Genomic DNA, 25,725 nt, shown 5'->3' with positions numbered 1-25,725 from the left:
CACCTGTGTGGACGTAGATGGCGCTGGCCTGGTGGTGGTGGTTGAGGTGGAGCCTCGTCTGCGTAGAACTGTGCGTCGGGTTGGCGCGCTAGAGGGCGCTGAAGTCGTAGTAGTAGTAGGTCTCGAAGTCGTGGTCGTTGTAGTCGTAGCAGCTTCCGTAATCTCTTCATCGGCAGGAGAAGTTTCCAGTTCATCTTCAGCTGAACTGGGCGAGTTTAGTAAGGAAGATATTTGGACGGCAAGAATAGTGGTAGGTTCAGGACTGCTCGGTTCTTCGATGGTAGCTTCAGTAGTGGAGCGTACTCTCACGATTGACGTGTACTGAGGCTGAGTCGAGATTTCTCTTTCAAGCGCAGTGTTCTGAGTTTCTACCTCTTGCTGAGTATTCTCGTACCTGGAAAATAAATAGCGTTTTCTGTGAGTATACCTTTATTATAAGAAATATTTCTATTTAAAATTCACCAAAAAAATGTTTACTTACTGTGCAGTGGTAGTTTCTTCTGTTGTCGGTCTTTGCCTTCTAATAGTGACATACTCAGGTACATTTTCTCGTCTCGCGCTCAGGATATCCAGTGTGTTTGGTGTCTCGGAAACCGAGACATAATTTTCAACTCGTTCAAACAGTGCGTTTCTGAAATGGATAGGTGATTAGTTAAAATTTACACTACCGTTTGTAGACATTTTAAGAATACTTGAGGCTTTGTATTCAAAATCGAGTCTTAGTTACCTTGAAGCAGTATCATCAGCGGTGTCGGAAGTTGATGTTGTTGTAGGCCTCGCCCGACGGATATTAACATATTGAAGCGGCTTCGCAGAAGTTTTCACGTAGATGTCTTCCTCCACTGTACGGGCTCGAGACAGCTGCTGTGGTGGCTCTTCGATCTCATCTTCGCTCTCGTCACTATCCTCTTGAGGCTCTGGGGCTGCAGTTGTCGATGGCCGCGACCGGTTGATTGTTGTGTATCTGGATGATATAATAGTTTTTATGAAATACTTATTTGCTCATTGTTACACTACAAATGCTAATTAACGCCCGTATTCACAAACATTACTATGAGGTCTCACAGTGAGCGTGGACACACAGGGCGACACACGAACCAGTCACAGAACTCTATTCGACGCAGCGCGTTCGATTTGCTGCTTTATTTAAGCAAGCATCGTTTGTGAATAAGGGCGTTAAGTTTATTAGCTGAATGATGGATGGAAATAAATAACTTACTGTGGACGATCTTTTCTCAATAGCTTGTCTTTGTCGGCTGTCGGTTCCAAACCAGCATTCTGAGGTCCTCTTCGGCTGTTTTGGGCTGTTCCAGAATCGGATATACTGTTGCTACCAAACCTAAAAAGTAATATTTCTAAATTAGTAAAAACTTTTACAAGCGACATTTTACATAGCGTCATTTTTCATCTCTCGTTCATCCATCGTGGATTTCACGTTCATGATTATATTAAAAACATTAGCCTCGTTTCAAATTCGACTCTTCATCTACTGGTTTCGTGTAATGAGGTTCAAATAACTATTAGATGTATAAAATAGCTAAAGCTACTCACTTGCTCTTGCCCCTCGTTCTCTCTAAGACTTTCTGGTAGAGCTTCTTGTTGAATGAGGATGGCGTGGTGGTGATTGCGCCGTCGGTACTAGCGGATGTCTCTCCGAAATGTAAGTGCTTTTCTAGTTGTTCCACTCCACCTAAGAAGTTAATATTATAGTCTATCCAATATAGCTTGATTAGAATGACGGCTGTCAAACGAATGTGACTAGTGATGGGTATGTTTCGTACGGTTCACATAGATGTATCGATAAGTTTTCGAAAAAAATATATGAAAAAATGCACCCAATTTTTCTTCATATATCTTTATTCATAAAAATGACAATTATGATATAAATTTAAAGATAGTAAAATTTAAAATGTATGTCAAGGGTGTACAACCTAAGTCGTAGTCATTATCATCAGTGTTCTTCAGTGGTTTTTTCCTCTCGCTAGAGGGCGGTAGGCATCTCTTCTAGAGCAACGGTGCTATGAATACCCAAAAAATTACCGGTGATTGATTTCCGATGTTTGATTATTTAAGAATGAAATGTTTTTTGGTTTTTAATAGTGAACATTTAGAAAAACGTATAACTTGACTTAAATATGTTAAAAAATTTGTTAGAAAAAAATTTGTTAAATATGTTTAAGAAATAGTTTTAATTTAATATGACATTTGTCGATATGTCCCAACACTAACATTTTTGTAACTCGAGATAACCTTGTAGAGACGTCGTTAATACTCTAGCTTGATTTTTATAATTTCGAATTACTACTTATTGGTGTAATTTAACGCTGCATTTACACGAAATTATCATTTTTATTGGAAGCACTGTCGTCGAAAATATTGTTTGTAGGTCAGACGTGAATTATTTCTTGTCCGTCAATATTTAGCTCTCATTGATCGCTACTACAAAGTTATGTCGTTACTTTTGATGACAGCTGTCATTCTAATCAAGCTATATTGGATAGACTATAGTTTGTAGAAATTCAATAGTTTTAAGCGATGGAATAAATTTATTTGTAGGGTTTAAATATGAACTGAATCCTACAGGTAATTTTATTACAGTAAAACTCGTTTGCAGTGATATCCAAACTTATATTGTTGACTTCATAAAAATTCGAAGCTTTTTGGTTACCCTGAATCGAGCATATAAAGGTGAAAAATATGATGGAAACTATATTCCCATTGCCTTATCAAAGGTTAATGTTGATGGGAAAAGTTATGCTTTGCGTCTACTCGTAGAATATGAGAATAAGGGATACTCACCAACTTTCTTAATCAAGTCAATCAACTCCTTGATAACCCTCGGGTCTTCAGCCTCAATGTCAGCGTTATCTTCTGCGACATCTTCTTCATACTCTTCTTCACTCTGAAAATAAAGAATATTACATATTTTGCTTAAAAATGTCCAATAACGCTTTCCAAAAAAGAACAAGTAGCTTAGAAGGGTGGAGGAAGATGAAAGGTCCCTTCTTTTTAAACTAACAGAAAGGTATAGTGTTTAAATATTTTTTGCAACAGAAGCTTTACCGAAATGACAATTATTTTAAATTCTCATTTCTTGTCAGTTTCAAAGCTAAATGTTTCGTAAACTGTTTTCCTGATTTTGCTCAACTAATTAGCTCGACATTGGCGAAACAAGTGAGCTTCAAATTAACGCTATTAAAAAAGAAAAATGATTAAGTTCTAATTACCTCAGGCTCAGGAGTAGTAGTAGTCGTGGTAGTAGTCCTGAACAGCAGCGAGTTCCTGGTACTAAGCTTGATGGACTTCCTCGTGGTGGTGGGGGCGGCTGTGGTTGTGGTGGTGGACGGGGCTTTGGTGGCGGGTGCCTTGGTGGTGGCCGCTGGCTTCTTGCAGAGCACGTTGCGGGCGAAGTCGCACGAGTCGGCGGCCTTGTTGAAGAATAGACCTGGGACACAGATTGTTTATTGTAAGGATTTTTAAAGATTTGGATCAGTATTTTAAATAAACAACTTGAAATAATCGAACTGCCTAAGGCGGGACTCGAACCCACGACTTGATCAGGGGATCAGTATTGTGAATCTTTCCATTTGACAGCCATTGAAAGCTTTTATTATGGTGTGATGTGGTACGATGAGATAGATTCTATGTGAACAGACTTCGATTTCATATCGAACTGGGTAACTAACTCCCCTTAACTAAAACAAGTGAGTGTAACCTGACAACCCAATAGTTCCCAGTTTTAAATTTTGCCTTTGTTGATTGTTAATTTCTATGAATTATTACAGTTGGCGCATAGGTGACGTCATAAGTTTGATATGCCATGCAAAATCAATGGACGAATCGCGTTTTGATCGCTCTTATAAAAGTATGTCAATTTACTACAGGTGTCAGATTGTTGGTAACTTATAAATTAATGGTAGGTACTTTGATGTCTTGGTAACTCTTTAATTTAAGTAGGTACCTACTTCAATAACTTGATAGTTACTCATAGAAATAGTTGTCTTACCTGAAGGACAAGTGAACTGGTGGGCCACGATGCCCAGGTTCGAGGGTCCAGAGTCCAAACACCAGAAGTACTTCTTGCAGTCACGCGGGTGTTGGAAGAAACCTTCGTCTGTGCACTTGAAGTCTGGGGAAAATACATTTTCGTTAATTTGCTGTACATACAAAACATTTTTAATGTAGTTATAATATAGGTAGTTAATAAGTTATTGTTGATGTACCCTTTGGACCCATATACAGCTATGTAGTACTACTATCCGATCCGAATCCGTAAAAATATACATCTAGAAAATAAATTACTGATTTGTCGAATCTTGTCTCGACGAACTCGGATTTATCATAAAATATCGTATGCTCGTTTGCCTCCTGCCCATGAAAAACACAAAAAATTCTACGGCTACTCCAGACCGTATTTTCACGGGCTCGGATCGCATTTGAAACGGACTTAACTAGTGTAAAACAGCTCTTAGTTTTGGCTTTTAGGACCTTAAAAGTATTCGTACCTGCTCCTGGATCGGGCGTGGTGGGCGGCTCAGGGGTGGCGATATTCCAGGTGGGTGTCGTGCTCACCACGCTTGGTGAAGGCTTGCGCTTGCTGCTCTTAGTCCTGGAAACAAATAATATTCATTTAGAGCCCCAGCAACAGATAAAGAACTAAGAAATATTGTTATCGTGTAACTACTATGGAAGCAATAAATATTGAGTAACTATTAGTATAGATTCTATACCATCTCTAAACTATAGAAGGATAATTTTACAAAAAAAAAACACCCTGTGTAAGCGCATCATCATCACAATGTAGCGTCAAATTAAATCTAGGAAAAGGCTTTTATAAAGTGTAATAATTTCTACCAAAATTTGGCTAAATTGGTCCACTTGTAGTCGAAGATGATTCAGAAAAGGCATTCAGATTTAGCAATTCAACGAATCTAGTACAGCAGTAAATCGTATCTGACAGAAAATCAGATTATGTGTTATTTTAACCAGCGACCGGCTGCTAAATTGTACCACTTAATATTTCGTTCATATTCATATTACCAATATACCCGACTTTCCCCTACACCGACTATAGTCTGGTCTGCGAGCACGTAGAATTTTGTCCAATGACCTCAAGCTACCCATCGCTTATCGCTCGCGTGTAATTATGTTGCTGTCGCGCTCGCACACTCACTGCGGGCGCCCGTCGTACAGTCGCGTCAGCAATACAGTGTGAGTCACGTTAAAGTGTACATATGAAAATAGATGAAACTAGCTAGACCTATTTTTATCGACAAAAAAGAGGTCAAAAAATTTTTGAGATTTTTTTTTAATTTTTTATAGAATTTTTTTTCTTCAAATAACTTATTGTAAAGAAAACGTAATAACTTTTAAACTAAGCAGTATATCCTGATAAAATAAAAACAGTAATAATGCTAAATAACAGGCGATACTAAAAAAATACATAGAATACACAAAAAATGCCAACAAATAATAAAAAATGATACTTTTTGAAAAAAAACTGCTTAAAAATTCGTGTTTTTTTGGTTATTTTATAAATTTCTCCAAAAAATGCCCCTATAACCGGTGGTTTTTATTACTTTGTATTATTTTCTATCGTATTATCTTTGTAAAACCAAAAATCGCATGTCTCTATCCCTATCACAACATTTGCTATGATCGTTTGAACAAAGGCCTGCCACAACATTATTCTCCGCTACAGGTAGAGACAATTTTAATTTTAACTAAAATGTTTAATTTACCTCGAAATCTTTTGTTTTTATTTGAAATCTAACTTGTCTTTATCAAAATTACAAATCTAGAGCCATTTTCAGTTTTGTTGTTAACGAAGCGTTAAATGGCGCGCCCGGAGAGGCTTAGTTCAAACGATCATTGCAAACGTTGTGATAGGGATAGAGACATGCAATTTTTCGTTTTACGAAGGTAATATGATAGAGAATAATACAAAGTAATAAAAACTACCTGTTATAGGGGCATTTTTTGGAGAAATTTATCAAATAACCAAAAAAACACGAATTTTTAAGCGGATTTTTTTCAAAAAGTATAATTTTTTATTATTTGTTGGCCTTTTTTGTGTATTTTATGTATTTTTTTAGTATTGCCTATTATTTAACATTGTTACTGTTTTTATTGTATCAAGATATACCGCTTAGTTTAAAAGTTATTATGTTTTCTTTACAATAAGTAATTGAAAGAAAAAAAATTCTATAAAAAATTAAAAAAAAATCTCAAAAATTTTTTGACCTCTTTTTTGTCGATAAAAATAGGTCTAGTTTCATCTATTTTGATATGTACACTTTAACGTGACTCACACTGTATAATTACGCGCGAGCGATAAGGATGGGTAGCTTGAGGTCATTGGACAAAATTCTACGTTCTCACAGACCAGGCTTTATTATTGTCATAAGCAGTTTAGGTACCTGGAAGAAGAAGGTCTGGCGGTGGTGGTGGTGGTGGTGCTGGTGACGCGAGGCCTGTTCCTCCTTCTGCTGCTGGCGCGGGTGGCTGACTGTGGCCGGTCTGTTACGATGGAGTTGTCTGTCGCTCTGTAAAAGATACCTTAATTAGTAAGCAGTAAAGTTCACCATCGTTTGTCGGTTTCGTTTCAAGAGAAGTCTACTGCTGGATCAAGGTAATCCTCAAGAATTTCCACAGCGAATTATCCTGCGTTGCCCATTTCTAGGTGTTTCCTCAACTTTCACGCTCGTATTTACAAACATTACTATGAGGTCTCACAGTGCGCGTGGACGCACAGGGTGACACACGAACCTATCACTGAGCTCTATTCAATGCTTCTACATTACGCAACTACATTAAAATGAAATAGGTCCCCTATTTCATTTTAATGTAGTTTGAGCATGCTCTTGATAACAATCTCACTCTCAGAGGAGTGTAGATGCAATTTATGGTGGAGCGAGCTTTCCCAGAAATTGTCTATTGTGCTAGGCTAGGCTCTAGGTCTGGTTCAGACACAGCGATAGTTGCGCGGTGCTGGGCTGGTTCTTAGAGGTGGGTTGATGTACTACTTACCCAAGTTTAACAATGTACGCCTCCTTCGCAGCTTCGATGAGCGGGTAGGGCTTGTCGTGGCAGTTGCCGCGGAAATCGTCGTTGTCGATCGACCAGAACATAATACCTGTGAAAGACATAAAATATGTTAATAAGGATAAAATTCCGAGCCGCTCTGAGAGAATACGTTGTATGCGTCCGCATAAGCTCTTTTATTTAAAAAACACACAAACTAATGCAGGACAACGTGCGCCGTTTTACAGAATGATGTCGTTATATAATCATTACCTTTATGAGGAGGATATGTTTTCCTTAACGCCGAGCGCATTCAAAAAGCGAATTATTGAAAAACTTAAATTATTAATTATTATATAATATTTTTTTTTATATAGTAAAACTTTGGAGTGGGTCTGTAATATGCATGCTTACGATTACGATAAAATTACTTAATGTGACTAGAATTTGAAAACTAGAGAAACAGATTAGACACTTGAATGCGTGGGGTTTCATTGTTGTTGTCCGATTCAGTGTTGGTACTCTCTTCAACTCTCTTGTTTGCCGCAGATCGTTTACATGGTTCTGTAAGGTATCATGAAGTTCCATGTGGCCTTTGCGTTTTGTTGACACTTTCGCATTTATGTTATTAGTAGTGGTAATTTATTAAGTATCTGTAGGGTACGTACATTGCATGTTCATTTTATTAAACTAGGATAACGGTGTTGACTGTCCAATTAGGCTGTATATTTATTGAACTATCTTAAGAAAAAATATGTATTGTTCAGTTGTTTGTTTTCCTAAATAAATAAAAAAAAAAAAGGATAGGTAGTAAAAATATACGCATATTAGCTAAATTAAGTGAAATAAATGGGACAGATTTTAGCAATAACTTGCAAAACGGCAACATTGCTGTTTTAAACACTTTTGACAGATATCCTGTACAAAAATCCTCCTCATTCGATTCATCCTTTTAGGCTTTTTAAATACTTTTTTCTATGGGCTTTATACATCACAATATTTGAACGTTTTTGAGTACCTAGGTACTCAGTACGTAGGTATTATTTTTCAATCTACAAAAAGATGATGAGAAACAAATGTATTTAAGTAAGGTGTGAGAACCCCCAGTGTGACTAACTTAAGTCAGATTGAAATCTCACCTCCAAGTCCGTTCTCAGCGACATACTCCGCCTTCTTCTTCACAATATCGATGTCATCATAGCCGACCCACTGGTTGCCCTTGTAGGCCACGGGACCCATGGCTTTGGGGTTCGGGTGCATCACAGTCCAGTCCTCCTCCTCTTCTTCCGAATATTCCTCAGATTCCTCGTCAGATGTACTCCGCTTTTTGTTCGGTTTGGACTTGAGGGATTCGCAGATCTGTAAAAAATAGACTTTTTATTTTAGCGAGAGAAATATTGAAAAAAGAAACACAAAGATCTTAAACAATCTATGGTATCATACATAATATACTCGTAGACCCGGTACAAAACAATAGATGTAAGATTTTATCAAGTTACTTATTTCCAGTAGGTATCCTTTATCCAAGAATCCTTTCCTTGGTATCCTTTCTGTCATATACCTAAGTAGGTAGTTCATCTTATTGGTTGTGCCTGGCATCCAGTTGCTTACGGATTTAAGGACGTATAATATCTATAACTTTTACTTTACAGTCAATGAGTGGAATTTCTTGTCGACGCCCTCGGCTCCTAAGTTTTTTAACCCCTCATGAAGATGCGGATGATTTCGCATCTTTTGGGCACATTCGCTTTATTCTAGTTTTTATCTGCACCCTTCGGCATATTATATTTATACGAGTATAAAAAACTCACCTCGTAATAAGCCAGGTATCCCTTTTCCCTAGTGGCGTCTCCCTGTTCGCCAGGACCATCAGCAGGGGCTCCAATCTCCACAGCATCAGGGTTGAACAGCGTGTACGACCGTCCATAAGTCGGGATACCAAGCACCAACTTGTCGCGGTCCGCTCCGTTCTCGAGGTAGAATTTGATTGTGTAATCCTGAAATGAGAAAAATGTGGTTTAGGAAAGTGTTTTTGTATTTCGTGGACTGAACTTCTTTATTTATGAGTTTGAATACCTTACACAAAAGACAATGGGATTATTCCCACCTTTGCGTTGCTACAATTCTTAGGATTGTCGGTCCTTCTAAAACGGGACCGCTAGGTTATAACATTCGAGGTATTATACTAAATATTTGACGTCAGGAATCAAATAGTAGCAGAAAGATTTTGTATATTGTTTTAAACTTTCATAGTCACTAACATTATGATGCGTCCACACTGGGCGAATATGCTCGCGCGGCAAACTCGACATCTTGCTCACTCAAGAGCAGGGTGAGCAGGATGTCGAGTTTGCCGCGCATATTCGCCCAGTGTGGACGCACCATTAGAATAATTATTATTAACGGGACTGCTAACATGTACCACATGTACCTTATTTACGAGCCTCCGATATTTCGGCACTATTGCAAGCGCCTTGATCACGGAATAACTGAAGATCTAGCGGGTGAGATCGGTCTACCCTCTTTCGCTGTCTTTTATTACGATCACCTTCGGTACCACTGTACACCAACTCACTAATTTCTCGCAACTGTTCTCGACACACAACACTAACTATGCTATGGTAGCAATCCCGTTAGTAATAATTATTTTTAAAATAATGTATTTAGGTATTTTCTAAACATAGAATACCGCTATTGGTCCAGGGGTACTAATGCTTACATTCAATTTCTAAAATAAGGCGCTTAAAAGGCAAAGTGCGGCATTGGCCCTTATTTTCTTCAGACTATTCGCATTGCATTTCACTCGTATTTACAGTGTACTAGCGGCCGCCTGCGACTTCGTACGCGTGGATCCCGTTTTACTTCCTTAGGAGTTAAATTTTGCAAAACCCGTCTTAGTGAGCGCCTACGTTCTAAAAGAAACCCCCATGCAAAATTTGAGACTCCTAGCACTTGTAGTTTCTGACGCCCGTATTCACAAACGAAAGATGCAAATCAAACGCACAGCGTTGAATAGAGCACCGTGATTGGTTCATGTGTCGCCCTGTGCGTCCACGTGCACTGTGAGATCACATAGTAATGTTTGTAAATTCGGGTGTGAGATTTCGTAATGAGTGAGTAAGTCAGTCAGTCAGTGACCTTTCGCTTAATTTCATATAAATAGATAGATACTCACGATGTTAAGCTCGTTATCAACGCTGTACTCATTGGGCTCCTCAAGAGGGTAGAGCGGCGCGTGGTGGTTGACTGCTGGTTCGAAGGCCGAGTGGTAGTCGTAGGTCAGCAGGTTCATCCAGTCCAGGTATCTGAGGAGAAAGAGAAGAATTCCTTAATTTATGGCTCAGTATAGAGTATAAATCCTGTCATCCACGAAGACGCGCCCCACCAATTTTTGGTCGAGGGAAGCGTGTGGCGCGGGGAGTTTGATCCGAGCAATCCGAGCGTCATTATTGTAGGCGTGTACCGATTACGCTGAAACATTAGCGGAAGAATGGTGGGGCGCGTCTTCGTGGATGACACGGTCTGTAGCAGGAATAAAAAATAGTTAAAAATTCAATCCAACGACTTCGCCCGTGGACCAAGCTGAAGTTACATATAAAAATGGTTTTCGTTCAATAGCAGTTGTTTTGTTCTTTCTACCTGCGCTAAGCTAAGGAACTCGCAAAGGTTTTAAGAAATATGGTCTACTATATTGATAAATCAATAAAAAGGATTCCCAGACAAGCCCTCTCCCATCTCTATCTTAGATAGAAAATCCCCTTTGTAAGTATAATATTTCACATAATTTTATACCGCGCCTAAAAGATGAGATTCTAAAATTATCATATCAAATAGTTTATTCAGTACATAGGCCCTTTCCAGGGCACTTATACACGTCCCAAATATTGCTTGCCCTACCACCACTTCGGGACAACATATGGGCTGGCGCTGAGTTTCAATTATTTGATTTATTTATTCTTCTATGCCATATAGTTGGTACATAAGGCCATTCTCTGCCAGTTAACTTATTAGATTCAATATTCTACAATATTCGAAAAAATTGGTTATGTAACACTAAAAACGTTATATACAGATTTTTACCTTCATATTTATTTAAATAAAAATTTAACATGTAGAGGAAAGTTGGAGTTTCATACTTTCCTCACATAAGTTATAATGAAAACACGGGCATAGAATGGGAGAGAGTGGTAAAACTAAGTAGCATAATTAAAGTGTTTTATTACTTCATTATTTTATTATTACACTAAAAATACTTAAACCTGTCGTATATCAACAACTTTTTATTATTAAGTCACGTATAATAGTTTTTATAAATATTAATGGTATCTTTACACAGATTAGCATATATTTTCGCTTCGTAACATCGTTATTCGTTATATAATATGAAAAGAATCCGCTTCGAGCCTATGTCCATATTTATTTGATGTTCGCGAAACATATTATTTTAATGTTGTATTTTAATAATGTAGGAAGATCCGCGTGGGTTGATATTTGCATTTAGCGTATCGTTTGTGTATAATTTGTTATTTTTAACAAGCAATGGACCAAGGAACAGTAGACATAATGTATTCTGTACCAAAGGTCAAGGAGTGAGGCTAAGAATCCGGTATAGTGTTTAATCAGGTTTTTTATCTACGCATCTGTAGTTAGAGAGCTAAGTGTCCATTAGAAGTCCTGGGTACATTTCCAAGTAAATTATAAAGTCAGTTTGAGTAATATCTAATATTTCCCGTCGATTCTTTAGGATTGCTTAGTGTCTTTGAGCCAATATAATTGAAAAGACATGTCAGGAACTTTAGGCGGTTCGTAAAGGCTTTCACGAGGGCTTCTTACCTAACCTCAGCGTTCAGAACCTGTTTGATTAAAGAAAATTGAATAGTATCGAATTGACAAACATTTGAACAAACATTTACTGGTTACATAATTCGGTATGGTTTGTATGCTACACTTATAAATTACAATGTGTGTGTGTTCTTTAAAGAATATGGTTCATGGTGCAACCACAAAAGTGAACATAAATGTGAACACAAATAATGTGTCGACTCGCGAGTTTAACCGCAAAATAATCTCGTCAAGAAGATAATTATGAAATGCGCGATTATCATATTGCGCAAGAGTGGCTAGAACAAAGAGGTTCCGAAATGATCGCAAACAGAGCGGATAAGCAGATTGAAACATTTGCATTGTTTAGTACTATACGGTGACCATGGTGCACGCAACTGCACTCAGGAGGATTTGATGAGTGCTACTGACAACGCCACTCTTGTGGCGGAGTTTTGGGCTGACACTGTGTAGGTTTGTTGTCGACACGAAAAGAAGAAGAATGGTGCACGGATAAATAGGATAAGTAGGACTATTAGCAGGTGCGTAACTATTTACGAAGTGTCCATGGAGCGTGAAAAATTGATGGATTATCCAGTAAGTAGGTAGTTAGTAGTAAGCAACTGCTTAATATACAACCTGCTGTTTTATTCTTAGCATCAATGCAATGACAGGTCATTTGAAGCTTACTAATGCCGCTAAAACCCTGTAATCAGAGCAGTAAAAAAAACTAAAAGTTGTAGCTTTAAGTCCTACTAAGGACAACTCTCCAATGGCCTCTGGTGATATAGAGAGGTTTGCTTGTATTTAACGTGACAAATTTACGATACTAGCTTTCCGCCCGCGGCTTCGCCCGCGTGGACTACATTATATAGCCTATAAACCTCACGGAGCCCGAGACCTTTCCAACGAATGCAAAACCGTGGAAATCGGTTCGTGCGTTCTGGAGTTATAGCGTCAGGAAGGAAAACCCGACTTATTTTTATATGTATAATAGATAATTAAGCTATGTAAGGTATTTTGAACGTAGGTGGAACTAGTTGAACTGGTTATGTAGTTAGCCAAATTAATACTTAAGTGTTACCTAATAAATAAAGAATTTGATGTAAAGTTGATATAGGAAATTAATAACCACTAAGCAAAGTCCCAAATAAATAAGTGACTTGTTCTAAAATGTGTTCAGTTTCTACGCTGCATTGTAACAGTCTACCTTATAGATAGATCATACCCTGCAGGGAACTAGCCTAGACAGTAGCTATGTTTTAGCCTATGCAGTCATTGTGTATTCAGTGCAATGGGCTAACGTCCGCCATTGTCTCACATGTAAATGAGCCGATTGTTTACGAAAGGGCCGTAAAATCCGCAAGTGAACTTAGCATTTTAATTTATTGCAAAATCGTATGCCTATTTAATTCATTCACCTTGAATAAAACACATTTAAAATAGAAATTAGACTTGTTTGTGTGTTTGTGGAAACTAATTTGCATGGACACCCTTATTTGTAGAACTAAACCTTTGTTGATGGAATAATAATATTGGAGCTTTGAACGATTTCTGCGATTCTAATTTAACATTTTTTATAATTGATGACTTGAGCTGAAAATTGAACCTGGCCTGGCCTGTTTCTAAACACTATTTGAACTCATTATATTTTATTAGTAATTAGGTACTACTTCATTAGAATTTTCATTATAGATGACTTTTAGATGACTTTTATTAGAACTGAAATTCGGAAAAGGAGATTTTAAGAATCTCACTAAAACCTCGAAATGTGGCCACTGTAGCTCCAGCAGCAGCATCGTAAATTATGTTTGTTAAAACTATGTTATTATCTCACAACAAGCAGTCAGTCTGTGAAAGAGATTTTAATTAGAAGATTAGAAGAAGAAATCAAGTTTTTTAAACTAAAATATTCTAACGTCACAGGGTCTATTGTATCTTTTAGGACGGCGCCACACATTGGGTATTTGGCTCCAATATAAATATAGGTTTTTGGACATAAACGTAAACGGTTTTTGGACATAAACGTAAGGCCACTACCGTTCTTCACAACGATTTATTGAATCCAAGACTAATAACCTAGTGGTAATATACATGCATAGCTGGGCACCGTTAATCAAATAGTTAACTTCGTTAATCGTTAAACCGTTACTAAAAAAATTAACTTCGTTAAACGTTAAAACGTTACATTTCGGAAGATTTAACGCAAGTTAACGTTAATCGTTAATCCGTTAACATGTGATAATAAGACGAAAAAAAATACAAATAATTTCGAAAGCTTGTATCCTCTGTAGAATTTATTCTTCTTTTATGTTTGCGCTACAAGCTTTCGAAATTATTTGAACCTTGCATAACATAAATTATGGATTTTTAACTTCTTAATTAAGAAAATAAAAATCTAAAAAAAACGATGTACCTACATTACTATAAAAACTACCAACGAAAATTGTTTTGAACGAGATCTAGTAAGTAGTTTTTTTTTATTACCTCGTAAATCGTAAACCGCCTACCTATTACCGCGTAATCTTTCATACAAATAACTTGAATTAAAAAAAATAATATTAATCAATGGTACGGAACCCTTTGTGCGTGAGTCCGACACGTACTTGGCCGGTTTTTTTTCGTTTTAGTACAACTGCATTTCAGAATAAAAGCTTGTTTTTAAAAAAGTTTTTTAAATTATAATTTTATTATACAAGACAAATTCAACAAACCCAAACTCGATAAATTTCCTCCGTTTCGTTTAGGAATTCCTATGGCCACCTCCTGACTCCATCATCAGGACCCTGGACATCATCTAGTACTAAAGTGCTCAAAAAGACAAATCCAACGAACCCAAATTCGATGCGATTCCGCCGTTTCATTTAGGAGTTTCTATGGCCGCCTCCTGACTCCATCATCAGACCAGTTCAATGGTACCATAACTGTAGGCGATGTAGGTCGATGGGTGAAAGTAGGTGATAAGATGAAATGAAAAGTCTAGGTAGGAATATTGAAAATGCGGCGCGTCCGGGTGTGCACTGTGCGCACAAGACAAGTACGTTCGCAGATCACGAGAGTTCGACGACGAGACGACTGGCGGCTCTCGGCCGCGTGTGCGGCGCGGTGAGCCGCTAGAAGCTTCTGACCATAAAAGGATAGAGGCCTCCGGCCAATCAGCGGGCCGCATTGCTAACGGCTAGCTTGGAATGTTCTAGGCGCGCGATAATAATATTACCTACGCACGCACCCAGATTCGCTTACTTATTATTTAATGATCCAAAAACACATACACACAGTGTAAGTTCGACATAATGGTCAATAACAGTGTACATTATTATTATTACGATGTAAATATACTCATAGGTTATTAAACATAGATCCCAAGCTACGTAAGTTTACTAGTTATTTAAGGATTAAATTAAGAAGAAAATTAAAATTTATTTATTTTTGGTAACATAAAAAAAACTTATGTAGGTAAGTAGGTACTTATTTAGTGGCCTTAATGGAATAATGTTTATTCAAAAATTCGTTAAAATACCTCTGCGCTTGCAAAAATCTTTTATTTCAAACGTAGCAACGAAACGAAGCAAAAAGTTAGTTGCCGAAATCAATGACTTATTTTTATACCATACACAAATGGGATAGTTACCATGACTATGAAATTTAGAATTACGGTTATTATTACGTTAAAGCAGCACATTTTTCATGTTAATTTTAATCGCTTAATATCCCCTTAGCAAATTAAAAAATGTGATTCGTAATTGACTCGATCATAGCAGAAATTAAACGCTATCGAATTATCTACCTGTGATTATCGGCAGTCTTTAGTATTCCGAAGTAAATAAATAATTGTTCCCAACTATCAATTTCAAACTGAAATAATAATAATTAAAATCATCGTAGAAACAAAAAAATAAATTTATAAAAGTAAAGAATGATTTTATTATTGTTATGATTAGAAAGAATTTTGGAGTTGACATCCTTATTTATGCGTGGCGGAGTCGGCGGTATCAAAGACAGCCGTCCCTCACAATGGCCAATGGCCGACCGCGCTAGTGTTGTAAGTAAGAACCTCGAGTCTTAAAAGTCTTTGTTTCGAGACTTGAGTTTATTTTTAAGACTTCACATGAATCATTGAGCCTTCCGAGTCCTTTCGAGTATTTAAGTTCTTTGAGCTAGACTGAATCATGACATGAACTTGAGTTGGTGTATACAAATAGGCAATAATGAGTGATTTCATATCATCATCCGTATGTTATATCCTGATTGAAAATAAAATAAATCGCACAATACAAATGTAATATCAATAAAATTGCATTAAACGCAAATAATCGAATCAGAAGTATCCATCTAAAGACTGACGATTTTCTTAATCAAAAAGTTAAAACGGTCCAATAAAATAATAAACACACAGTCTTAATTCATTGCTATTTTATTTTCTTCAAACTTTTAATATGTAAGATTCCAAGACTCGAGTGTCGTATCGTACAACACTAGCCGGCGCCGCAGCAAACGAACTTGCCGCCGCCTTTAGACACGTGCCGCCGGCCGCCGGCTAGCGCAATGTACAGTCACCAAAATAAAATTAAGAAATGCAACAAACTTTTTTTTACTATTCAAATTAAAATTGTGTTTATTGTTAAATCATAGGTACATAAGATAGGTCATAAATAAATACCAAGTTGGAACGGAAATGATTCGGAAATTTTATTGAACTAATTAGGTACCTACCTACCTCATCTACTTTTCTATTGTAATAGAAATGATGACATTAACGATTAATTTAAGAATGGACTTTGATTTAGGATAAATGGAATATCAATACAAACAAATTGAAGAGTTTTATTTGCTTCAATAGTCTAATTTAATGTTTCTACATAAATTGACTAGGCCATTGAATTACCTTCACAAAACAATAAGTTTGATTAATTTTTAATTATTATCTGTTATAGGATATTTTACCATTAAATACTCAACACCACAATTTAGATTCGAATCAATTGAAATCGAAAGCAAGCAGATAAAATAATAAATAAATAAGTTTATTTTTTGTCGACTGTACGCCTATGCCAACTTTTCGGCTTTTTCTTTGGCGGCGTCGGCGTCTTTGTGTCAACAAAGGGCGTGCGGCTTGTCGGCATTTGTCGGCGCGTGCGCTTTGATTTAATTCAGTTTTTGACTAGCTTTCTTGTGTGAAGGTGCGTTTTGTAGTGCTCGTGAAGTGAACTATTACGCACAGGTGCACAAATGCAAATAAATTTACTAAGACGCGCCTTAAAAATCATGGCCTTTGCTGGTTGATTTTTCGATGGTATCGTGAATCCATTTTACTGTGATCAACATAAGATAATAAGGATAGACAACGATATGAGAGTAGGCCTGCAACATTGAAGTGATAGCTCGCCCAATCAGTTGATCAGCTAATCGGCTATCAGCTGTGACGACTGCTGTGAGTTGTTATGACGTGAGTGTAAACAACAAAAAAGTGTGCAGTGGTAGTGATCGTTGTGTGTGTTGTGTCTCGTGTTCCTGTGCAGAATGAATACACTACAGCTTTGTTGTGTGAGTAAAAAATACAACATGTTCCATTATGTAAGACGCAATGAATTTTTATTTTTGCCAGAAAATGTAACTTTGTAAAATCATTATAAAACACATACCTACTGAAAATTTGGTAAACTTGTTCAGTGTACCGTATAGATGCCCTCATTAAACGGAATGTAGCTAGTTTAGAAGGATCCTGTATAGCCTACATTCAGGCACCATCAGTTAGGTACATATTCATACAAATGAAAGGCAAATCTAATAAGATAAGTAGTAAATTAGTTTCATAAGTAGCCATTTTAATTAATAATATTAATACATATAATATAATACATTTAAATCTAGCTAAGTTGTACCTACTCTAGGTGGCCATCGTCAACAATAACATTGCATTGTCATCGTACTTACATAAGTATACCAAACAGCATAATCGGTTGAGGAGAACTAATTCAGTTGTAAATAAATAAAAAAATGCATTTTAATATATCGTTGCTTTAGTGATCTGATTATAAAAACTGTTGCTTTGGGTTCTGGAAGTTCTGGAAGCCCGAACGTACTTGTCAGAACGCGTTTTTCAGCGTGCCTGCTGTATCTTTTTGATAAATAGTAGGTACTGGATTAACGATTAACGGACTTAGGATACTTTAACGGAAGTTAACGAGTCCGTTAACAATTTTTAAAGTTAACTTAAAAGTTAATCCGTTAATAGAAATGTTAACTTCGTTAATTAACGATTAACGGATTAACGAGTTAATGCCCAGCTATGTATACATGTGTGGCGCCGGCTTAAAATAGGTTATTATGTCTGATGCTTCAATAGTTTTTTTAAACATTATTTGTAGTAAATTTTATGACCAGATTAGCACAAGATGCACCGCAGCTAGATAGCGTGGCGTGGCACGAGTGAGGCGTGCAATGCGCGTGCGCGCTATTTAGGTCAGCGCGCCACTGTTTCACTACTACCGCGGTTTGGAGCACATACCATTATACAATATTGCTGGGATTATAACATTATGATGGATGGCAGGTTTCTCTTTAAATAACAATTTAATTAAAAGCAATGCGAAAGTTAAGATCGATGGATGTTTGTTATTCCTTCAGGCAAAAAGTACTGAACGAATTTTGATGGAAGACAATTTATAGCTTTTTATTATTTTTATTTAATTTTTAGCGTTAAGAGTCGCATCTCAAACTAATACACGAACGAAACGGAAAGCGGAAGGTCGTGGGTTCAATTCACGCCTTAGACAGTTCGATTTTTTCAATTTTCAAAAAAGCATATTGGCTGCTTAAAGGAATATTTAGCTCGAAGACGAAAGACGAAATCGTTAGCAGAAAGAAGGTAGTTAGTTATATTGATAAAATTGACGTAATGGTCAAATTGCAGCTCGTGATTTGACGTCGGTTATGCGGAATATCTTTGCTCCTGAGTATCGCGTCACTTTTACAGAAGTTTCATAAAATTATACAGGTTCTGTAAACACCAAGTATTTGATATACTTTCTGAAAATATCATGTTTGTAAGCGAAATGGAATCGATATCACTATAGGTAGAGTTCCTAGAACTCGTTGAAGTAATTTATTCAAATACAATATGCCAACTAGAGCGTATTAATTCTAGGCTATTATTAAGCAGTGTGTCAACTATCAGGTGGTACTGGAAGCAGTTAGCGACTAGTCCAGCATCAACTAGTCGCGACATTCCGATGGGGATCACTGTGACATTGGCCACTTGTTACTTGTTACTAGTTTGTGTGTGGTACAAAAATAATGTAGCGATTTGATCATATAGATATAGAGAGATGCTAACTAATGCGCTGAGTTCGAAACTCAGTGTGGCATTAGAAATTCACACACACAAAGAAAACAAAATATTTGCTCATTATTCACTGCGTTATCAGTACTCAACGTTCGAATAATCTTTAGTACTACGCAAGCAATGTAAACTGTTTACATTAGGACGTCGTTGCTGTCATCATTGCTGTCACGAGCAATGTGTTCTGTTTTTGGGCATATTGCTGCGATAGACCCCGCTCCCTTGTCACATCTCCCTTTAGTTTCTGTGATCTGTGGATTAGATGAAAGAGGCTGACAAAGGTGACTGACTTTCTTCCGCCACTTCTTCTCAGCACCAGCCCATAATATGTTGTCCCGAAGGGGTGGTAGGGCAAGCTATATTTGGGACGTGTATAAGCGCCCTGGAAAGGGGTTATGTACTGAATAAACTATTTGATTTGATTTGATGAACACTGCGTTTGCACGTGTTAAGCGGCGGGGAATTTCCTTAGTTGCACTCAGGTTTCAAGAGTTAATAATATGTAATAAAAATTAACATTTTAACTATTTTTATTTTATTTTCGTTTGCCTCCTGTCACATAAAAAAAAAAAAAATTTTGTTCTTATCTTATATTTAATTTCTTTTAATAAGGTCTATAAAGTGTTATACCGGTTGTGGACTTGGAATTATCATATTATATTGTTATTAATGATATTTTAATGAGAATAATATTTGTATTACGTATCATTTAAATATTTGTGTGGTCTGTAAACAAGTATGTTAATTTTTGTAAATCTAAAACCAATTTGATCTAATTGAACATTGATACGAATCAAATGACAATTAGTTTTAAGCGCGAAATATGTAGCTGTGGTTTAAATGTATAATTAATTAACGAAGGAAGAATAATGCCATCTGACTTTAAATACATATTTAATTTAATTTAGATGACGCAAAATTAATTGACAAAATGAATGCTGATTCATATAGATCAACTTAAATGATATTTTAATACTATAGATTACCTATTCAATCACTCATTATGATTCATTGTTCTTAATTTAAAAGTTATAAAACTGAAACTATACCTACTCAAGTTTGGGGCATTGTTATCAACAACGACAAGAGTTGATAAATTGAAATTATTAAAATATTATGAAAGCAATAAAGATAATAATTATTATTGACGGGATTGCTACCATATACCTTAATTTCGTGTTTCCTTCCTTTTCTTACTTTCGAGAAATTAAGGTACCTACATGGTAGCAATCCCGTCAATAATAATTATTATGTTAGTGACCATGAAAGTTTAAAAGCAATAAAAATATTGAGTATTCTTAAATTACGCCCTATGTTTATTAATAGCGTGTATACAGTATGCTAGTCAATCATACTTGTCAAAGTTCCAGTTCTAAACCATTTTATGATCGTGATTTTCAAAGATCATAATCACATGCGCAATAAAACATTTGAATTTGAATTAAATCAATCGCAATAGTCGCTTCCTTGTACCATTCCAAATAAATGAAGCAACACGACATTGACTTAGTAGATTGGGCAACTAAGATGCTAATACGTCCGATTTCGCAACTCGTGCGCATTCATACGCGTACAGTCACACTCAAGTTAAAGGTGCAGTTTTAAGTCCGTCAAGACCACCATGCTCAAAATGTGATTCAATTTCTGTAGTAAATTAACTAGTATACTATGATTGACATAAATTAACTGAACTTCAATTTCAACCAAAAGCCCCTATCTTTGCTTGAGATGATGGATGTAATAAATTATTGAGTACTAGCGGCCGCCCGCGACTTCGTACGCGTGGATCCCGTTTTGCCCCTTCATGTTTTTTTCCCCGCTAACTCCCGTTCCCTTGGGAATTTTGCAATATCCTGTTGTAACTAAGCTTTAAATTTGCTAAGGTACCTGGACGCCAAATTTCAAGCGTCTAACTTAAGCGGTTTAGATTTTTCATACAAATGTTTTTTCCCGATAACTCCCGTTCCCGTGGAAATTTTGCAAAATCCTGTTGTAACTAAGCTCTAAGTTTACTAAGGTACCTGCATGCCAAATTTCAAGCGTCTAACTTAAGCGGTTTAGATTTTTCATACAAAAGGATTTTCCCGCTTATTCCCGTTCCCGTGGGAATCCCTAAGTATCCTATAACCTGCCCAGGAGTATGAAGAATAATTGTACCAAGTTTCGTTAAAATCCGTCGAGTAGTTTTTGTTTCTATAAGGAACATACAGACAGACAGACAGACAGACAGACAGACAGACAGACAGACAGACAGACAGACAAAAATTTTACTGATTGCATTTTTGGCATCAGTATCGATCACTAATCACCCCCTGATAGTTATTTTGAAAATATATTTCATGTACAGAATTGACCTCTCTACAGATTTATTATAAGTATAGATTAAGATTGCATCAAGTTTTGAGTTTTGATGTGTTTAGTTTAACTTATCTTACTTAATTATTTGCAATACTCGTATAAATTGTATCTAAGCTGTAATATAACTTGTAGCTCTAAACTCCTTAATATTAAAATTAATTACGAGTATATCGATCTTTATAATTTTAAAGCTTAAGTTTTAACTATTTTACCATACTGTACGTGTTAATGACGTTTTCTTTGTTATTTTGTGCATGTCAAAAGAAAATTAATATGGAGCAATAACTCTACTAGGGCCCTTAATTTTATGTATTGTGTCGTGAGAAGAATGTGCTTTGCAAGGCTGTCATCATCACTCGTTGGTTTTACGTTAATTTAAATTCTCATAAAAATTACAACATTGGTTGTAATAATACTTGTCCTTACTTTTAAGACATCGCTAAACAATGTTTGTTGAACGATTATTGAGGTTTGAACCAGCGTTCCTCGGATCTCGATTCAATCAGTCAATTTCAACAAAAATTCTATAATCTTAAAGTATATAGCTTAACTAAATACTTAATTAACATTTTTTGGAATGGCTCAAGCTTGGAATACAAATGTGGTTGTGTTCCCCAGTCGATGAAGCACATGATGTCTTGCCCTGCGTGCCCAAACACTAAAGTTCCTCTTGTAGCGGAGTTTTGGAATGACGCTGTATAGGTTTGTTGTCTAAACGACAAGAAGAAGAACTAAATACTTACTGGTTAAGAGTCTGCACGTCGAATCCCTTCTGTATGTACTCAATACCAGCCGGCACCGCCATGGTCAGCAGCAGACGAGGTTTGCCAGTCTTCTGGGATTCCTTCTCGAACTCCTCACGTAATTCCTTCACGAGCTTGGCGTAGTTCTCCCGGTCTTTCGGCTTGCCTCCGTCGCGGAAGGCTGGGTACTCCCAATCCAGGTCTAGACCGTCGAAGTGGTTCTGCCTGAGGAACTGTGGAAGAGAATGGAATGGGTTAATTATGGATGATATGCTAACTGAAGATTCTGATAGAAGGAACAGTTGAGAATCTTTTGGTCGTGTAATACTGACAGTCAGCAATGGTGTGTGGGATTATTGTCTAAATTTATTTTTACTAACAATTTTTTCAGCTGCCTACCTACTTATTAAAAATATATAGTAAACAGTACATCAAACTATACATGTTTTTAGGTAGGTATGTCTATTTCAAAAGTGATATAAAATGCTATTGTGTTTAACTTGATATGCTGTTGTTTCTATGATTAACCATGTGAGTGCATGCGGTCTATTTTATGAAATACAAAATCATGTGCCTATAGTTAAATTATTGAAGAAACAACTACTTACATTAATGAGAGTAGATAAGTGTTTTCATAGAACATATTTCTGTTTTAAGTATCAATATATCAAGACGCATTATTGCGTTAAGGAAGCTTTTGCAGAATACCTCAGTAAATAATAACCAAAGCTAGACAGTAATAATAATTGGTCTAGTTTGTCTTATTTACTCGCGAGTAAATAAATCTAGTTGATCTAGGGCCCATTCGGTGATGACGCAATAAGTGGCCGTCTACGAGTGCAGGGAAAGTGCAGCCACTTTCGTGCTGGGCCGATAAGAAGTTGTTCCGTGGAGGACCGCGGAATTGTGTTTGTGTCCATTGGAGTCGACATTATGTGAGACAACAATGATATTAAGTTATATTCTATCAAAACAACGAACATAATAATTATGTAAAAGAGTTTTGATTGGTTTTTAAAATTAATTCTGGTATTTATATCATACTCTCAAATAATTGAAATCAAAGCTATTAGTGATTCGTTAAGTACAAATGTAGTCCCAAACCAAGCACATCAAAGAATACAGATTTTTATTGCAAAATGGAATTTATTGCAAGTACATAACATGCTGCGTACTTAGTATACTCGTAATATGCTGTCGCCTGTACAACGCTCATAGTTATGGTTTACTCATAAAAGTGTTTTAGATACTACTTACAAAAGTCATACTATCTCAATGGCCGGTAATTATTACCGATACAATTCGACACCTATGGAAAGGTGGCTTAAGTGCAGTCCAATTTATTTTCAATCGTATCTACTTAGCTGTATTGGATTATTTGTAGCAATCATCGTAGAAATTGCCTTTTACCTACTAATATCAGGAAAGTACATCTTTAAAATCGTTAATATTTACAATTTAAAGGCGGCTACCAACCGGTCATTAAGGAAATCATTGGGGGAGGCCTATGTTCAGCAGAGAGGTCCTATGGCTGAAATGATGATGATGATGATAAACGTAGTTTGGCTTACCTTAATGGCGTTCCTGACGAATTCCTTCCTCCGCTCGCGCGAAGCGACCATGGGTGAGAAGCGCGTGGAGCCTTCATTCCAGCCTCCGATGGCCAAAAGGGTCTTCAGGTTCTTGTTGTACGTTTTCAGTCCAGTGAACTTGGCGTAGCCACCTGTTTGCAAAGTTCAATCAAAGTCATTTAAAAAAGTCGTCAAATTCTTAGGTCGTATGGACGAGATCTAAATGTGATTTTGTTCATGTCTTTATTTTATTTTTAAGAAATAAACACCTAAAGTAAACTTCAGTTCAGTGAAAGTTTTAAAGGTTTGCTTCGGACCTCTTTAAGAGATAAATCCGGAAAGAAATCATTCAGCACAAGACCAAAAAATTGACAATAACTAGTCCAAAATATAGTTGGTTAAAATGACTAGGGTTACTGGCCATAAACGGTGGACGAAGCGTATTCTTTGATCCAGTTTTTTTCTGTCCCTTATGTTCTAAAAGATCTAGACAGCTGGTAATTAAATGAGATGATGTTCATAGAAGCTGACTCTTTGAAGACAGCTAAAGTCCAGTGAGGACTCTAATTGACTGAAATGATGATAATGTAGACGATAATACTGACCTTTCTCAATATCCTGGTACTTATCGAAGGGTTTGAGCGTGTTGTCCTTGGTGAAACCCCCGAAGGCGTAGACCAGATGGGTGCAGAGATAGGGGTTGATGTTCTGCGGGTTGAACCGCGCCGTGCCGGGCCGGTACACCGACCAGTTGGTGTAGTAACACACCACTCGAGGCTCGGCCGATTGTGCTGGAAAGAAAAGGGTTCATTGTTACAAAGGATTTTAATGGGATTTTACGAAACTCCAAAACGGGATCCACGCGTGCGAAGTCGCGGGCGGTCTCCGAGCACGTAGAATTTTGTTCAATGACCCCAAGCTACCCATCCTTATCGCTCGCGCGTAATTATGTTGCTGTCGCGTTTGCACACTCACTGCGGGCGCCCGTTGCACAGTCGCGCGAGCGATAAGGATGGGTAGCTTGGTGTCATTGGACGAAATTCTACGTGCTCGGCAACCAGACTGTAGTTGTTACATAAATCGGACAAAAGCCAGTTGGATTCGCACATGAAGGGATTTGGCCTGGAGGCCATATATTTGGAAATATACTGCGTAGGTACTGCATACTCAATAGTTTATTGTATTTCACAGTGAACACATAAATTACAATTACAGTTTTGAACAACTAATAACTTATCATAACATATAAAACGTGTTCAGCCTTGTCACTAATCAAACGTTCGAGTTCAATCCATCAATACAAGATGGCGGGTATTTTATGAACGGTAGAACATCAAAGTAAATACTGCAGCATCATATATGCAGTTGTAATAGTCTATAATGTGCTGGCAAATGTTTAAACATCTACTGATCCAGATACAAAATTCATGCTCGTGATTCAGACATTAAACTTTTTACCAATAGATTGTTATTCCTACAAACTATTATTATCTTTTGTTTTGTCTAAAAAAATAAACTGTCATAAACAAATCTTGATTACAATGTTACAGTTTACTGAAATGTAAATGCAACAAATCGTTTTCCATGCTGCATTACTCCTAAATTCGGCGGAACTGGCGAAACTTAGGTCTTTTCTTTTGGATATTGGTTGCTGAAATGCTCCAATTTGGTATAACAAAGATAATTTCTCAGTGGCATAACTAAATCGTTGCGCAATCTTCACTGGACTCACGTAACCTATCACACACCTGTAACTTTGTAACACTAGATTGTTACAAATAAAGACGGTGTAAGAAAGTTCACTTATTTTTTAAATAAACTTTAATTAGTCTTGTGGTGCTTAAATACCTAAGTCCCGTTAATATAG

At 36.8% G+C, this 25,725-nt stretch overlaps 1 protein-coding gene across 1 annotated transcript in view; it reads right to left on the bottom strand.

Annotated features, from left to right (window-relative positions):
- LOC135075327 (mucin-5AC) overlaps nucleotides 1–25,725 on the bottom strand; it is a 166,067-nt gene that overhangs the window by 54,441 nt on the left and 85,901 nt on the right. The window contains exons 3-19 of the mRNA XM_063969739.1: nucleotides 24,464–24,649; nucleotides 23,859–24,010; nucleotides 22,288–22,520; nucleotides 10,199–10,328; nucleotides 8,835–9,020; nucleotides 8,163–8,382; nucleotides 7,030–7,135; nucleotides 6,420–6,545; nucleotides 4,506–4,609; nucleotides 4,007–4,129; nucleotides 3,228–3,445; nucleotides 2,800–2,902; nucleotides 1,552–1,690; nucleotides 1,220–1,339; nucleotides 728–964; nucleotides 482–631; nucleotides 4–394 (exon numbers count right to left, since the gene is read on the bottom strand). Of these exons, the coding sequence (XP_063825809.1) occupies nucleotides 4–394; nucleotides 482–631; nucleotides 728–964; nucleotides 1,220–1,339; nucleotides 1,552–1,690; nucleotides 2,800–2,902; nucleotides 3,228–3,445; nucleotides 4,007–4,129; nucleotides 4,506–4,609; nucleotides 6,420–6,545; nucleotides 7,030–7,135; nucleotides 8,163–8,382; nucleotides 8,835–9,020; nucleotides 10,199–10,328; nucleotides 22,288–22,520; nucleotides 23,859–24,010; nucleotides 24,464–24,649 (2,924 nt within the window). The remainder of the gene's footprint in view (nucleotides 1–3; nucleotides 395–481; nucleotides 632–727; nucleotides 965–1,219; nucleotides 1,340–1,551; nucleotides 1,691–2,799; nucleotides 2,903–3,227; nucleotides 3,446–4,006; nucleotides 4,130–4,505; nucleotides 4,610–6,419; nucleotides 6,546–7,029; nucleotides 7,136–8,162; nucleotides 8,383–8,834; nucleotides 9,021–10,198; nucleotides 10,329–22,287; nucleotides 22,521–23,858; nucleotides 24,011–24,463; nucleotides 24,650–25,725) is intronic.

The sequence above is a fragment of the Ostrinia nubilalis genome, chromosome 10 (assembly GCF_963855985.1).
Source record: "Ostrinia nubilalis chromosome 10, ilOstNubi1.1, whole genome shotgun sequence".
Taxonomy (NCBI): domain Eukaryota; kingdom Metazoa; phylum Arthropoda; class Insecta; order Lepidoptera; family Crambidae; genus Ostrinia; species Ostrinia nubilalis.
Note: the sequence above shows the minus strand (reverse complement) of the source record. Positions and strands in the feature narration are given on the sequence as shown.